This window comes from Musa acuminata, chromosome BXJ1-11 (assembly GCF_036884655.1).
Source record: "Musa acuminata AAA Group cultivar baxijiao chromosome BXJ1-11, Cavendish_Baxijiao_AAA, whole genome shotgun sequence".
NCBI lineage: Eukaryota > Viridiplantae > Streptophyta > Magnoliopsida > Zingiberales > Musaceae > Musa > Musa acuminata.
In genome coordinates, this window is record NC_088337.1 from 29,442,370 (window position 1) to 29,458,248 (window position 15,879).

Consider the following 15,879-nt stretch of genomic DNA (forward strand, 5'->3'; position numbering starts at 1 on the left):
GGACTTGTTCATTCCTGTGTGATTTTTTGTAAAGCTAATAGTGCCTTTCATTATTACAGGGTAACCTGCCTTCTTTACTAAAATACTCAAGTAATATACCCATTGCATTTTCAGTTTGTGACTTTGGTGTAACTTCACTATCCATTTGGTTATCAGGTTCTGGCAGAATCTAGGGGAGATCTCCGACCTGATCCTCAGTTTGATGGCATCAATATTATATCTCTGGCAGTTCAGGAGGATACAAGACCGACATTTGAAGTTTATGTGCTTATACGTGGTGTCAATGATGAACCACAAAGGTGTTTATTCCTTTAGTTTTCTTTTTTTTATTGCATTCTGACTTTCTCCTGCTCTGTTTAACTTGTCTGGTGAGTTTGATAATATTGATTTTTTAAAATCTAATCTGTGTTTATTGACATTGTTATTGCAACTGCATGAAATCCTCGAGTTTGGAGTGCATTATATTTATAGTTTTTTTGCAGCATAATGAGTTTTAGTTGGTTTGATCTGTCGGAAAAGAAAAATTGTCGATTTACATGATTTTTATGTTGGGTTTTAGTTGGATTGTTGATATATGTGCTCCCATTGGGTCAATATTTTCTCAGTGTTGAGTAAATTTTAGTTCAAATTTCCAGTTTCTTATTAAGTTTCTTGTGTTCAACTCTTCTCTTTATTTCCTGATGGCTTCTAACTGCAGTAATTCATGAGAGTCATCAATAGTGGTAAGTAAATTTTTGGTTTAGTTCCTTCTATATCCGTAGTGGTGTCGCAAGTTTGAACTTTCATTAATCTTCTATTTCTCTGCAATTGGGGGTATCATTGCTCAATAATAATTACACTATTTTAATCTTTGTTTTGTTATTTACCAGTAATTAAACATACTTGCAAGCATAGTCCATCATTTGTCACTTTTTGTTCCTTTGTTGCAGTGCATTATTTTGATAGATTCTGTGGATTTAGTGCTACATGTTCTGTATCCTGGATGGACTTATTGTGATACTTAATGGAAGTATGCAATAAATACATAAAAATTTAGCGTTATTGTTTCTTTTTAAAAATTCCTTGAATTAATGCTTAAATTATTTTAAATCAATGCTCAAAGTCAAAAGGTTTTATGAGTTAATACCTAGGTTTGAAATTCCAGTCTGGATTTGGTTTTGGACTGTTGTCAAATTCCAATGATACTAGTTCCATCAAATATGGTTTTGGTTTTGGGCCAGGAAGCACAGAAGCAGTACAGGGCACATGACATGACAAACCTTCAAATAATAGGAAACATCAACACATTCACACATCAATGAGAACATATATTCTTATATTATTATTTTTTTGTACAACTTATATTGAAACTTATTGTTTCGCTGACTTGCAAAGTCATCTTGGCATTGGGCTAAATAAAGATGTTTTTTGAAATAGTTTTGGAAGAAAAAAAAGAAGAAACAGTTATTGACCATCACTTTATTGATCATTTGGGCTAATTACTGATCGATCCTAACTTTACTACTATTTACAAGTTGAGATCACTGTTTATATATTTATTACATTTGGACCAGCTAACAGGGCATAAAATAGAAACAGGACATTTGAGAAATTTGAAGATGTTTTTTTTTTAGACGAAGCAAGGTTTTACATATCAATCCATTATTTTCTTTGATAATGGACTGCTATGATGCTGAGATAACAAGCGGTATACTGACCTATACCATCCAATATCACTGGAAAAAATTAGAAGTGGTATACTGAATGATATTAAGCTGTATTGTCTATTGCCGGTGCTTGGTTGAACCATGAAATACTATTTTATACATATCAGTCGGACTGGTATTTTAGACCATAAAATAAAGTGATATTAAGCATTGGACTAAAGCTTGACTAGAATGAGAGCTTCTAGGCTAGGCTCTTTTATAATACTACTGAATTGCCTTGTTCATCTTTACTTTTGAACTGTTTATTTGTTATTAATCATTAACCACATTGTATCATTAAATTATTAGATGCCAAATAGATAAATGATTCTTGGATATTTAGCACTTCTCCCTGTTATGCAAGGTACTGAGCATTCATGTGTTTGAACTATGCAATTTCGAATGGTACCTTCTGGTACGGGCGGTACGTACCGGTTCAATGGCATACCGGTACGTGGACCGCCCGCTACCGGACGGATAGTGCTACAGTGCTACAGTAATACACTGTAGTTATTACGATACATGAATGCTCAGGGATACACTGTAGTTATTGCTACACAGTGTTGCACTGTAGCTATGCTACAGTACTACAGTATTACACTGTAGCAGTACTACAGTACTACAGTAAGAGGAAATCACTCGATAAACCCTGGTGTATCGTTCGGTACGCCCTGGTGTACCGCTAGGTATGCCCTTACCGTACCGTACTGAGCCAACCTCGAAACACCGGTACAGTATGGTATTGCATACTTTGCCTTGAACTGTGACTATTGAAGGTATTTGTCTTTCTACTTTGATTTGTAGGTCGTGTAGCAAGTCTTTTTTCTTGCTCTACGGCATTCAGCGGTCAGCACCATGTTAAAAGGGCTTAGATTTGGATGAAGACTGACCAACTACTCTGTTTGATACTTTAGCAGACCCTTCTCGATTTGGAATTTTGCTGTGTAGCAGATCTCACTTTGTATGACAAGGTTTTGAATAACATTGATTATGATCATAACTTGATTCATATAGTTTATGCTGTGTATAGAGGTGTTAGGTCAAAGACTTGGTTTGCCTACTCTTTTTATGATGCATTTTTTGTCAGTAACACAATGAATCAGGATACTTTGTTCTTATGTCACTCAGTCTGTTATTTACAGAAATAAAGATGGAATAACTGATTACAATATATTAATATTCAATGAGGAAAAACACCTCCTGGAACACTTGGTAAAGATTATATCTTCGGTTGATCCAGATATCCTAATGGGATGGGAGATTCAAGGTGGATCTCTGGGGTTTATTGCTGAAAGAGCTGGATATCTTGGTATAAATTTGCTAAAGAGCATTTCCAGGACACCTTCATATGAGTTGAAGCAAAGAATCGGGGATCCAGCTAATTCTGAATTGTTTACTGAGATATCTGAAGCTTCAATTGCTAATGCTGGTCTTCGGGTTGCAGTAGTTCAAGATGAATGGGGCCGTACTCATTCCAGTGGGATACATGTTGGCGGAAGGATTGTGCTTAATGTATGGCGCCTCATGCGTTCTGAGGTTAAGCTAAATATATACTCTATTGAAGCTGTTGCTGAAGAAGTTCTAAGGAGAAAGATCCCATCAATTCCTTACAAAGTATTGAACCATTGGTTTATAAATGGCCCTGGACAATCAAGATATCGGTGTATCAGTTACCTTGTTGAGAGAGTTAAGCTGAGTCTAGAGATAATGTATCATCTGGATATGGTATAAATCATTCTCTTCTACACATCATATTTTCTTTAAAGTCAACAGCAATTGGCTGACAATACCTTTTTATTGATAGCAGTAACTTCATTACAAATTTTAGAAGATCCATTGTTCATTTTCTAATCTGTTGATCTTTTCGTGTAACTCATTGTTGGCAGAATTTCCACATTGCACGAAAAGGACATTTTTGACATCTTAAAAAGCATTTTCTCATTAGTGACTTATTTGAACTTCATTAAAAGTAGGCTTAAATGCTCTTGATTGTAGTAAAAATTTTGCCTTGTACATAGACAAATAGCATGAAAATCCATGTATCTGATTCAGAATAGTTGGAGCATCACAGATTCTTCTTATTGTCGTTGCTGTTACTTCAACTTGATTTAGTTCAGAAATGGATTGAGAGCTCTCTCCATGTATTTTTTATCAAGAATTATTAATTGTCACATTCTACATGTAGGTAAACCCTCTAATGATGAATACTTAATGCATTCTACATGTAGGTTTACCTTCTAGATGACTTGTGTTTTAATTTTGAGTATAATTCATAGTTGATGTGATTTTGGGATTGGCCTTTTGACTAAACTGTCATCCATCTCTAGTTAATGGCAACAGAGTTTCCATTTTTCCCTATGTCACTATTACACTTGTTTGGCCTGACTTCTATTCTGCTTACCTTCAAAATGTTAGCAATAAGTCCCCTCAGATTGAGTTGATTTGTAATTTCACTTCTTTTATTAGAGAAAAATAGTATGCTTATCTTGTTTTGAACCTTTAACATTTTGTCGGTTAGCAATAGAATGAATGCACAATGTATTGCTGAATTTTAGTTAAAGTCAATTTTAGTGCAAAAAGAAAGTCTATGTTATCTAATAGTAGAGTTCTATATGGGCATTAAATGTGTCTTTCTTCTGTCACAGATAAATCGAACTTCTGAGCTTGCTCGTGTCTTTGGGATTGATTTTTTTTCGGTCCTTTCTCGAGGATCACAATTCCGAGTTGAATCTATGCTTCTAAGGTTGGCACATACACAAAATTATCTTGCAATTTCTCCTGGAAATCAGCAGGTCTGTTGACCAATCCTATAAACTCTATTTATTTACCAAAGTGCTCTTCCTGTTGATGTTTTCTATTGATTTGGTACACTTTCTTTATTAATTGCTATACTTGATTGCCATTTCTCCTATTTGATGAGGATAATTTTATGAGAAAGAAAAGAAAAGGTTTTGCTCTAGAAAGGATTCTTTGGTGACAGTTCCTCATCTACAATGAACTAAATGATGATGAACGGTGACTAATACAGCACCAGTGATCAAAGTTAAATCCTTAATTAACTAATTTTCCTTCTATAGATTAAGAAAATTACCTCAATAGAGTCTAAGGAGCCTGGGATAGCAGTTTCATAAAGTGTAATTAAATTGAAACATTTCAAAAGTGAGTAGCCAACAGCGACAACTTTGAACGGAATAGCTAGAGATAAGTAAACTTGGTTGATTATAGGGTATGTGCATTTCTAAAGTCACTATGGAACTTGAGTTTCAAAATGTAAAACTGACTTTTTGGTCTCTTAAACATTTCTTTGGCAACCAACAAAAATTATGATGCCCATGTTTTTGGATTCTTTCATCCATAAGTTGTGTATACTACTTAAGCTAATTAGAATGTGCAAAAAGGCTTGTTTTTAGTTAGTCACTGGGATGGGCATGCCAAGAATATAATGTTTAAATTTTCATCCTGAACTGATAATTTTGGCTTTTGTAAGTTTTAAATGCAGTAGGTGTTTAGAGCAGCTGATGCCTTGTGGGAAGCAATGCCCTTAGTGAATAAGAAATCATTTTTCTGGTAGATACTGATATTAGTTGCACAAGGTTGTACAAATTAGTGAATGTGACACAAAGTCGATGTATGACCTGATTATATTGGGAGGGTACATAAGCAAAGAAACCCATCAGCATTCCGTATATTCTTCGATTCTCTTCCAATTTAGATCCAATGCACATCAAGTGTCTTGAGGAGCATCCATGATATACAACTGGTCGAAATATCAGGTAAGGCATTTGCAGTATGTGGAGCACATGCTGTATATGTAGCTCAAGTTAAATACTTGAAAAAATAATAAAGTTCAAATTATCAAATACGTAATGGATGGCATTTATTCTTATTTGAGTTCTATAAATGAATGACCATAAATTCTACTAAGAATACAATAGTATTGGTTTAAAAAATACTAATGAGGAAATATTATTCACGTGTGATATCACATTGTCATGGTTATGTGGGCCATGCATGCACACAGATTTCATCATACATATAAAATGTACCATATGATGAGGCTGCATAGCTTTATGCTGGGACTTGATTGTTTATACGTTTGTGGCCACATAGGCAATATTTTCACACATGATGCACATCTGCTCGTGTTTTCTATACATAGTGGGTGCTTCAGCTTTTCTCCTAATCAATCTATCATATGTTTAAAATAATGTTATATGAATGATGTGTTGAAGCCAGATCATTTAATGCAGGTGGCCTTACAACCTGCAATGGAGTGTTTACCCCTTGTAATGGAGCCAGAATCTAATTTCTATGAGGACCCTGTTGTTGTACTGGATTTCCAGTCTCTTTATCCCTCCATGATAATAGCATATAATCTCTGCTTTTCTACTTGCTTGGGCAAAGTTGTTCCTTCAAAGTCAAATGTACTTGGAGTCAGTTCTTACTCAGCAGACCCACATTTTTTCAAGGATCTAAATGAGCAGCTTCTGCTAACTCCAAATGGAGTCATGTATGTCCCTTCAAAGGTGAGCTTTTACTGTTTTTTATGTAGTCTAATTCTTTCCCCTTAGATGTGAAAGTGGTAATTACATTATATAGAAATTTTACTGGTGGATAAATCAAATGAAACTTTCCTGTTATTTAGAATGTCCTACAAGTATGAACTGGCAGACATTTCTTCTTAAGTCAGAGGGAAAACCTGTCATTGAGTTTGAAGTTGATATGTTTCACAAAATAAGACTTCATTGATCCCTCATTCAAAGAATGAGGAAGAAAGACAAGAATCCTTGATTGTGATCTAAGCAAAAGTGAGTTTTGCATTAAACCTTACAAATTTGATCAATGTTGATAATTGTCCTGACAGGGTTTATGCAAGCTGTTACCTGCTTAAAGTGATCATCCATATGTGGGGTGAGAATATTAGAGAAGTGATTTGTTACAAAAGGTACAAATTTATTTTTGACTTAATACTGAAATAATAACTTAATGATTCAAATATCCCGAACAAAAAATGTAAAGGCTAATCATGCAATACATGGAAGCCGCATAATGGATAAAGTGTCCAGAAAAGGATGAAGTGAAGTATATTTTATGGAACAATCATACAATTCCGGGACGTAGCTTTTATCTTTGGTTGATATTGGGCAGATTTTGGTATCTGTCCTGAAGCTAGAGCCTTCCTACATTTAAGTTGGCATGTAGGTTCGTTAAAGGTTCACTTTGTATTACCCATCTACTTCATCGGCAAGTCTGTAGCTAATGGGCCCTCTTGATAAGAATATTAAAAGCAAATAATCTCACTAGAATGTTTAATTACCTTATTAGGATCTTAATAATCCTAAACTTTGTAAACAATGAAATAAATGCATTTATACTTTGTAATGAATGCTATAACCATTTATATTGGGCAATTTATGGAGGGAAACAAAACTGTAAACATCACAGACACTATATGTTGCAAAAGTCCATTGATGAATCCCAGAAGGAGTTGGTCCCCTTTCAAATTTACAGGGAAAGTAAAACATTATTTACTATCAACTATCTGTTTTCAGAGAGAATTCTTATTCTTTGCATAAATGGGTTGCATGACAAATGAATGTGGTTATTGTATTACAACCAATACCTTATTAGGATCTTATTACGACTAAAGTGAAACAGTTTGTAAACTGGAGGATGTGATCAACAAAGTCATGGTATATTTTTGCCATCAAATGCCAGTTAGAACCTGAAATGTATGTTTCTGGACTATTTTAAATAACCTCAGAGTGTTGCCAAGAGATAGACTTCCTTTCTTGATAGCGGCACCCAATCAGGTCCATGCTTCGACCACAATAACGGTTTATTTATGCTGGGAGGAAATTCCTCTAGATTAACTTGCCACCAATCAAGAACATCGTCCTTGTTTTCATTTTTTCTCATCACCTTTAGTGCCAGGGTACTAGGGAAAGCTGCCACACAAACACTAGATTATGAGGATTCCAATTTTTCTCACCTTTGGAAATTCAAAATTGGTTAAAGGGAAAAAAAGGGCTTCAGTCTCAAGTTTGTTTCAATCAAACAGGTTGAAAGAAAAAAAGGTTGAGATTACATAAGTCTTGACTTGTTCAAGATTTTGTAAAGTCTGTTTTTGTCATTTATTAGAATCATGGTTTAAAATTTCACCCAATCTAGTCCGGCATCCATGTTATTGCTCGGTAACCTGCATTAATTGGGCTTGCTGGGCCTGAGTCGAGTGGTAAGTGAACCGTTACTAAGCCTTAACTAGGTTCAATTATTTAAAGTTTGACAGTTGCTTTTTTCTTTTTATTAATACCTCCTCATTCGTTTTCACAAATGCTGCTCACTGCCACTCTCATACCGGATACATCTCTTCCTCATTCTCTTCTTTTTCTCCTTCTCTTCCTTCTACTCCACTCCTCTTCTCCTCCACTGCCTCCTTGTCCTTTTCAACCCTTTCCTACTTTACTCCTCTCCTCTTCTCAATGTCGACCAGTATGTCAGTATATCATGTGTTGGTATGCTAATACATACCAGATCTTTACCAGTGACCAATATGGGGTATGGTTTCAAAATTTAAAACCATGATTAAAATATCGTCTGATCTGGGGCTGTCTGCATCTCAGTTTTCACCTAGCTTGTTATTTACCTACTGTGTTAGGTGGCATAAAATCAGATGCAAGGTGATAAGTGTTGAGCCAACCTAAAACTGAGACGTCACTCTAGGGCCCTTAGTCATGACTGATAACATTATTGTCTTAGAGGTTTATGGATGTGGTTAACTCAAAGTCGATGTTTGTAGGGCTTGACATTGTTTGAGTTTCCTTCTGTAGTTGTTTAGATCTCCTTCTGATAATTTGTAATTGCACCAACAGCTATTAAATAGCAAATAGTAAACATGCATCTATGGGGTAATTTGTCAATTGAATTTTTAGTTCTTGTAAGCATAGCAACAACGATAACAACATATATGAGTTAATTTGTCAATTTATTTTGTCCGTTGAAATGTTGTTTGTTGTTCTTGTAAGCATAGCATAAAAATATTTCTTAATTTTAACATGCTGGATTTAGACTTTTCCATAAGAATTGGAAACAGCATGTCTAACATGTGAATACTCTGTTATATATGGTTTTATACTTTTTAAACTGCTTATTGCTTCTTGATTGCTGTTTAGAACTCCAGCCTGTTTGTTGCTTTAACTGGTAATTAACTGATAAGTTTGATTCTTGTGGTTTCTCTGATTGATTCAGATTCGTAAAGGTGTGCTTCCCCGTCTCCTAGAAGAAATTTTATCTACTAGAATAATGGTAAAGCAAGCAATGAAAAAATTAAAGCCTTCGCAGCAGGTTCTGGAAAGGGTATTGTCATTCTTCTAAATACCAGTTCTTGGTGGCATCTACTATTTCTTTTCTTTGATGATTCACATACAGACAACATCTCAAACTCATAAAGTGAGAGAACAGGTTATCAATTGAATTTGGGAATTTCCTCTATATTAAATAATAACCTGATGTAGTAAAGCTATGCCATTATAGTTTGCCTTCCATCTGCTTCAGGTACTATGAAATTGTAAACGGCTATATAATCTGCTTCAAAACTTGGAATACTATAGTTGCAATGCTTGAGCCATTAGTGGACTACAATTTCTTTAATCTGGAGCAGTAGCCTTAAATTGGACATATGGAATCAAAACACTATACGGTTTAAGTACATTGGTTTAAGTACATTGTGGGCTATATAGCCCGGTAAGTTTATCATCTGAGCTTAACAGGCAGTAAGCAGAACGGCGTCCAATTGTACTATTCGAAACCAGTACCTTTTTTTATTTCTGTCAACTGTCATAACTATCCTTTTCTCTCTTCTTATTCTTCTCTCTCTCTCTCTCTCTCTCTCTCTCTCTCTCAGTCATGTTGTTGCTGCTTGCTTCTCCCCACCATGTTGCTGCTGCCACCGCCTTGTCATTGTGTCGCTGCCAGCATCATGTCCAATTGGTACACCGCCAATTATTCCATCAACTCCTTCAACTTCTCTTCCTCCTCCCACTCCATCTCCTCCTCTCTTCTATCTGTCTTTCTCTTTAATTTGGGTCGTCCTGCCTGTACCAAGTGTTGGTTCCACCCCAAATTGTTATCACACTCTCAGTAGTTGACCAATATCAGTTCTAGACCAAGATTTTAGTTTATGATCGGCGCTTTAGTACTTAAAGATAGTGAATGTGGTCGTTGGTACCCTGAGAGGGAATATTGATAGTCTATAGAAATCTTCTTTATTATCCATTGGAATATGTTATGATATCATTCAATGTACCATTTATTACCTTTTGTGTTAGTTTGCACTTTGAACAATGGTGAGATAGGCCATTAATTTTGGCATTGCTGTTGGCTATTTTTTCAACCTGGTTACTGTTAGTTATAGGCTTAAGATTTAATTGGATATATTAGTCGTTGAACTTTAGTAAACTAAATGCAATACCTTTCCTGATCATCTATAATTGTTAACTTTAGCTGCAGAAGGTTGAATACAGTAGTGATGAATGAATTAACTATAGTTACACCAATAGTTGAATGCTGATATAATCCACCTGCAGATGGTATAACTATGGGGATAAAACTTGTTATATTAAAATCCTTAACCACTATGCTCCACAAACTAAAAAGCTCTTGTGATAGTGATATACACAACAATTTCATTGTAGATGCATGATGTGCTTGAGCATTCATGACATAAATAGATGAAGAAGGGTAAAATTTCTTCAAGTGCATATATATCTGATAAATCAATTGTGTTATATTCAGTTCAGAATCATGTGGATTGTTAATGCCTTAATGAGATACTAAATTATACCAATGAATAGATGCATCTGCTTAGTATGTATGCTACAACCTTACTTTCTCAGGTACTGTAATATAGGCCCTCTAAAATATTTTCTTTAGTGCCATAGTTACTTCTTGCCAAGTCTGGCTAATGGTTAGGGATTGAGAATGATTAAGATCGGAACAATGTGATGAGAACTATATGCTATTGTTCCCCATTGGTGTCTATGCCATGGAGTGGTTATCTGACACTTCCACTCTCCAATTTATAGAGTTTGCCATTTGACAACGCTTGTTTTATTGGTAGTAAATTTATTTAACTCAAAGGTTTGAATACCAGTCGAACTGACAAACTGATACATATCAACTTGTATTTATTTGTCTGACCAAGAACTAGTACAAGACCATATGACTCAGCATGAGTGATATTCATTTTTTATTAATTTTTTCTGGTGGTAACATATGATGCAAGACATGCCATCTAATATACAGGTATTGTACTGGTCTGAGAAGCTGTCAAAACCAGTATTGGTTGATTTTAGACCTTGACTCAATCAATTCCGCAGATACTAAGGTTCATTTTCTTTTGGTTTAATGCTGTAAAGTGATTTAAGTCTATTTTCTTTATCAATGTGTGGGTTCCACCCGTTGAGCTCGTCTTTTGGTCAAATTCCTTTCTTCTCTCACTTGTGCACTGTCATGCTTCCTCTATCTAAAAGTCGATCCTTGAACAAAGTGGTTGTGATTAAAATCTGCTCAATTGGTCTGACCAAAGCCCAAGTATCTGACAAATGTCTGCTACTAGTGAACTGCATATAAACAAGGGAAGGGATGATGGTCTTTTTTATTTTTTTCTTTTTCCTCTTGGGGAGGGGGGAGGGGGGAGGGGGACAAATGTTCTTTTAATGGTAATCTTGGTTGGTGATTGCAAAGAAAAGTTGTTGCTTCCGAAGGAAAGGACAAGTAGTAGTTTGTTGTATTCGGAGGATGGGAATAGAAAGAGGGTGTTCAGATGACTGTCTGTTTCCACGTGGCCAGTCAGGCAGCTGCTGCAACTGGGGTAGGGAGGAGGAAAAGTGCGTGGACACTATAGATTTTAGATGAATGGATGAGCACTGTAGATTCCTACTGCACTATTCTAATTTCAAGCATTTGTTCAAGTACTGCACCTCATCCAAATCTTTTGTTGCTTTAGTTTGGTATTCTGCAAGACTACAGGATTTTCATGTTAAAATCACCATTTCTTTCCTCAACTGATGTTTTTCCAGATTTGATCAGTTTGACAACTTCATTTTGTGTAATGTCTAATGCCAAATCACATATTATGATCAAGTTAATTTAGTTTTCTAGTTCTTAAAATAATTTTAGCTGTGTCTTATCTGCAGATTTATAATGCAAGGCAACTTGCTCTAAAGCTGATAGCAAATGTTACTTATGGCTACACAGCTGCTGGATTTAGTGGTCGTATGCCTTGTGCAGAGCTAGCTGATAGCATTGTACAGTGTGGTCGTAGAACACTTGAAGCAGCTATCTCATTTGTAAATGAGCACCCTAGGTGGAAAGCCAGAGTTGTCTATGGTGATACGGATAGGTATATGCAAAGACATCGCTTTTCTCTCCCACTCTAGCCCAACTTCTGTAATTCTAACTTTTTTCCAATCATTTCTTCTATCTAGCATGTTTGTTCTCCTAAAAGGGCGCAATTTGGAAGCAGCATTTAGAATAGGAAATGAAATTGCATCTGCAGTAACTTCGATGAACCCAGATCCAGTGACTTTGAAATTGGAAAAGGTTTATCAGCCTTGTTTTCTTCTCACCAAGAAGCGGTATGTTGGTTATAGCTATGAAAGTCCTGATCAGGCAATACCAAAATTTGATGCAAAAGGTATAGAAACCGTGCGGAGAGACACATGCCCAGCTGTTGCAAAGACACTGGAGAAGTCTATAAGATTGATTTTTGAGCATCGAGATATATCAAGAGTAAGATTTCTAATTTAACTTTTTATGGTTCTCTAACTCTATGCATGGATCTAATGCCTCCAAATTTGGTACCATATCTAATTTTAAAAGCCATTTATTGTGTAAGGTAAAATCCTATCTGCAGCGTCAATGGACCCGAATATTATCTGGAAGAGTGTCTCTCCAGGACTTTGTTTTTGCTAAGGAGGTACACCTGGGTAGCTACAGTACTCGAATGTCTTCCCTTCCACCAGCAGCAATTGTTGCTATCAAAGCAATGAATGCAGATCCCCGAGCAGAGCCACACTATGGAGAGCGTGTGCCATATGTTGTAGTTTATGGAGAACCTGGAGCTCGTCTTATGGACATGGTTGTTGATCCACATGATCTTCTTGAAGTCAATTCTCCATATAGGTTGAATGATCATTATTATATCAAGAAACAGATCATTCCTGCACTGCAGCGAGTACTTGGACTTCTTCGTGCTGACCTGAACCAGTGGTTTTTGGAAGTGCCTCGTCCTGTCAGACCAATATTGGCTCGCTTTTATGCCTCTCAATTTGGGTCTTCACATGATTTTGATTACAATGGACCAGGAACATCTAGGAAAGCACAGGTGAAAAGAAGTAGAATAGATACCTATTACTCCTCAAAACATTGTATCCTTTGTGGTGACTTGGTCCAGAGATCAAAATTTCTATGTGATGTATGCTCCGAAAAGAAACCATTTGTTGCAACAGCTCTAGTCAGTAAAACTTCAAGATTGGAAAGAGACATTCAACATTTAGTTGCTGTAAGTTTTCTCTTAACTTTTGTTGCCTTTGAATCTTTTATTTCAAAATCACGATTCGCTTGAGTGGATGAAATGAATCGTGCATCTGGCTTGGTAAAATAAGACTACTGGCTGTAACTATCAAACCACAGAGATGTGCAAAAATCCCCATTATTATTGTTCATGTATTCATTTTACGATACTGGGACCTTTTCGATATATTGTTTTATGTAATTTTCAGTTGTGTATCATGTGATAATTGACTGTAAATGTTACTAATATTCATTAGCAGATTTTTGTGCTATTCTGTTAGAACTAATTGCCATTCTTTGCTTTTGTAGATATGCAGGCATTGTGGTGGTGGTGATTACAACCCAGGAAGTGGAGTGCAGTGCAATTCTCTTGCATGTTCAGTCTTTTATGAGAGGCAAAAAGTTCAGAAGGAATTGCAAGCCAATTCCATAGTTGCAACAGAAGCAGGACTGTATCCCATTTGCACGGCCGAATGGTTCTAGCCTTTAATTTAATGTTGTAACGGTTGTAGCATAGGTGTATATTATTATGCCTTCTATAGCCTTTTTCTTTTTGTGGCAAGAACAGGATGGGGTTGTTCCTCACCATTGTTTTTTTCTGAAAAGAAATTTTATGTAAAATATGTAGCGAAATATGTTGTTCTTTTTTGGCAATAGTGTCAAAGCATAATAGGTGATAAGACATGATGATCAGATATTGCATCTCTTGCAGTTATTTTGCCGAATATGCAGCATCACGTCTTCGGAGTGGAGCCTTGACAGCAAAGTAAGAATGGTCCTTGTGATATGAGTGATCAGGACCCATGTCATATGAAATAACCTGTTAGTTTGCGAGGATTAATTCTTTCGAGATTCTGCACTGGCGGGCTCATGCGTAGTACATATTCCTGTGTTGCTGCAAGTTGTTTTTTTTAATGAGCGGCTATCAAGATTGGCTGGCCATTTCTGCTTTTCTAAGAGCAGAGAAAAACCGGAATTTTAACTCAGATTTGTACCCACAATATAAAAGACTAGATAGAACATCGAGAGTGCTTATTATTTAATATTGATTTTATATCAAGCATGCCAAAATTATGTCATGGATTATGGGATGGCATTTGGACAACTAGTTAAAAGATTGAGGTTAATTATTTATCTTTTTAGTATTTTTATTTTTAAACTTAAAAAATTTATATTAGAATTCTTGTAGTTATAAAAATTAAACATCTAGCTTCATTTATTATAATGTAGTCGGTTTGATCGACGGAAGCACAAAAACGATGAGAAAAAATATAATTTCAACGTTTCAGTTACGTTTTTTGTGATAGTGGATGATGAAATCATTGGGGGGCCACAACAACTACATTGGTATTGACGTAGATGCAAAGAGACCTTGATGCTGATGTAGAGTGGCGAAAGGGCAACGGTTTACTATGAGTCGGGCGACGGTTTACTATGAGTCCGATGTGGCCTTTTGTTGGGCCTGCGACGTGTCCATTCACAACGCCAACTTCTTTGTGGCTCATCACGTCTGCCAGGTCACCTGTGTGCTTACCACTCCCTTGATGATAGCTATTACGTCTTCGGTGCAAGTCTATAACGAGTTTGTCCCTTCTACGCTTCCTACGATCCTGATCTTGCTGCCGCTCCTTAGCACTATGTGGCCTCTTCGTCCTCTAGCTCTTGCCTCTCCACCTTCGAGTCCATGACGTTACCTTAAACGATGAAGCCCAGAGATCCTCGGTGGATGATCACGAAACAGTGGCGCAAGGTGGTTAAGGAGAGGGTGGAGGGTAGAGGATGGGGTTGTTGAGTGGATAACTATGCATGGAAGTGACAACCCTGCCACTACGAATTTGCACTCGGCGACCTGGGCGATCCATGACACGACAACGATAATTAGCCTCATAAGCACTCCAGAGCACACATCCAATTGGCGGAGCGTCACCCGACTATCCCTTTCTGCTATCGCATCATACTCTTAGAGCTTGATGGCAAACCATAAAGCGGTTGCGAGGGACACTCGTAGTGGTAGGGGCGCAGTTGATTCCTAGTGTAGGCCAACTATGCGGGTCATCGCTTTCATGCACCTCGTTCGCTCTACAACCCCATCCTTCGATTATAGCCTAATAGGACGGCCTCTACCCTCTTCTCAACCACCTCACACCATCGTAGACTCAGAAGTGGACAAGAGCTAGAGGATAAGGAGACCACTGAGTGCGAAGGAGACGCAACAGGATTAGGATCACAGGAAGCGCGGAGGGGGTGAACCTATCACGAACCTGTGTTGGAGATGCAACAACCATCGAGGAAGTGGCAAGTAGCACAGGTGACCTAGCAGACGTGACGAGCCATGAGAAAGTTGGCACCATGGAGGGATGCATTGCAATCCCAATAAAGGCCATGTTCAGCTCATAGTAGACTACCGTCCTTTCATCGCTCTATATCTTTATTGACGCTGACGCAATTATCGTAGCCCCTAGTGACGTCGTCATCCACCATCATCGAAAACATAATTAAAATATTAAAATTATTTTTAACCCATATTTTTTATACTTTCGTCGATAAAATCGATAGTGTTAGGGGAAATGAACGCTATAGAGGAAATTGAGTCAGATATTTTATTTTCATAATTATAAAG

At 36.8% G+C, this 15,879-nt stretch overlaps 1 protein-coding gene across 9 annotated transcripts in view; it reads left to right on the top strand.

Annotated features, from left to right (window-relative positions):
- LOC103971955 (DNA polymerase zeta catalytic subunit) overlaps positions 1-13,952 on the top strand; it is a 33,064-nt gene extending 19,112 nt beyond the window's left edge. For 7 of the 9 annotated variants that reach the window (XM_065090674.1, XM_065090672.1, XM_065090673.1 and 4 more), the window contains 9 exons: positions 157-299; positions 2,828-3,410; positions 4,331-4,477; positions 5,936-6,211; positions 8,934-9,041; positions 11,882-12,087; positions 12,173-12,476; positions 12,583-13,248; positions 13,569-13,952. In XM_065090674.1, coding sequence (XP_064946746.1) covers positions 157-299; positions 2,828-3,410; positions 4,331-4,477; positions 5,936-6,211; positions 8,934-9,041; positions 11,882-12,087; positions 12,173-12,476; positions 12,583-13,248; positions 13,569-13,742 — 2,607 coding nt within the window. In that variant the 3' untranslated portion in view covers positions 13,743-13,952. The remainder of the gene's footprint in view (positions 1-156; positions 300-2,827; positions 3,411-4,330; positions 4,478-5,935; positions 6,212-8,933; positions 9,042-11,881; positions 12,088-12,172; positions 12,477-12,582; positions 13,249-13,568) is intronic. The other 2 variants (XM_065090676.1, XM_065090675.1) reach the window with 2 other exon arrangements.
- Positions 13,953-15,879: the final 1,927 nt, after the last annotated feature.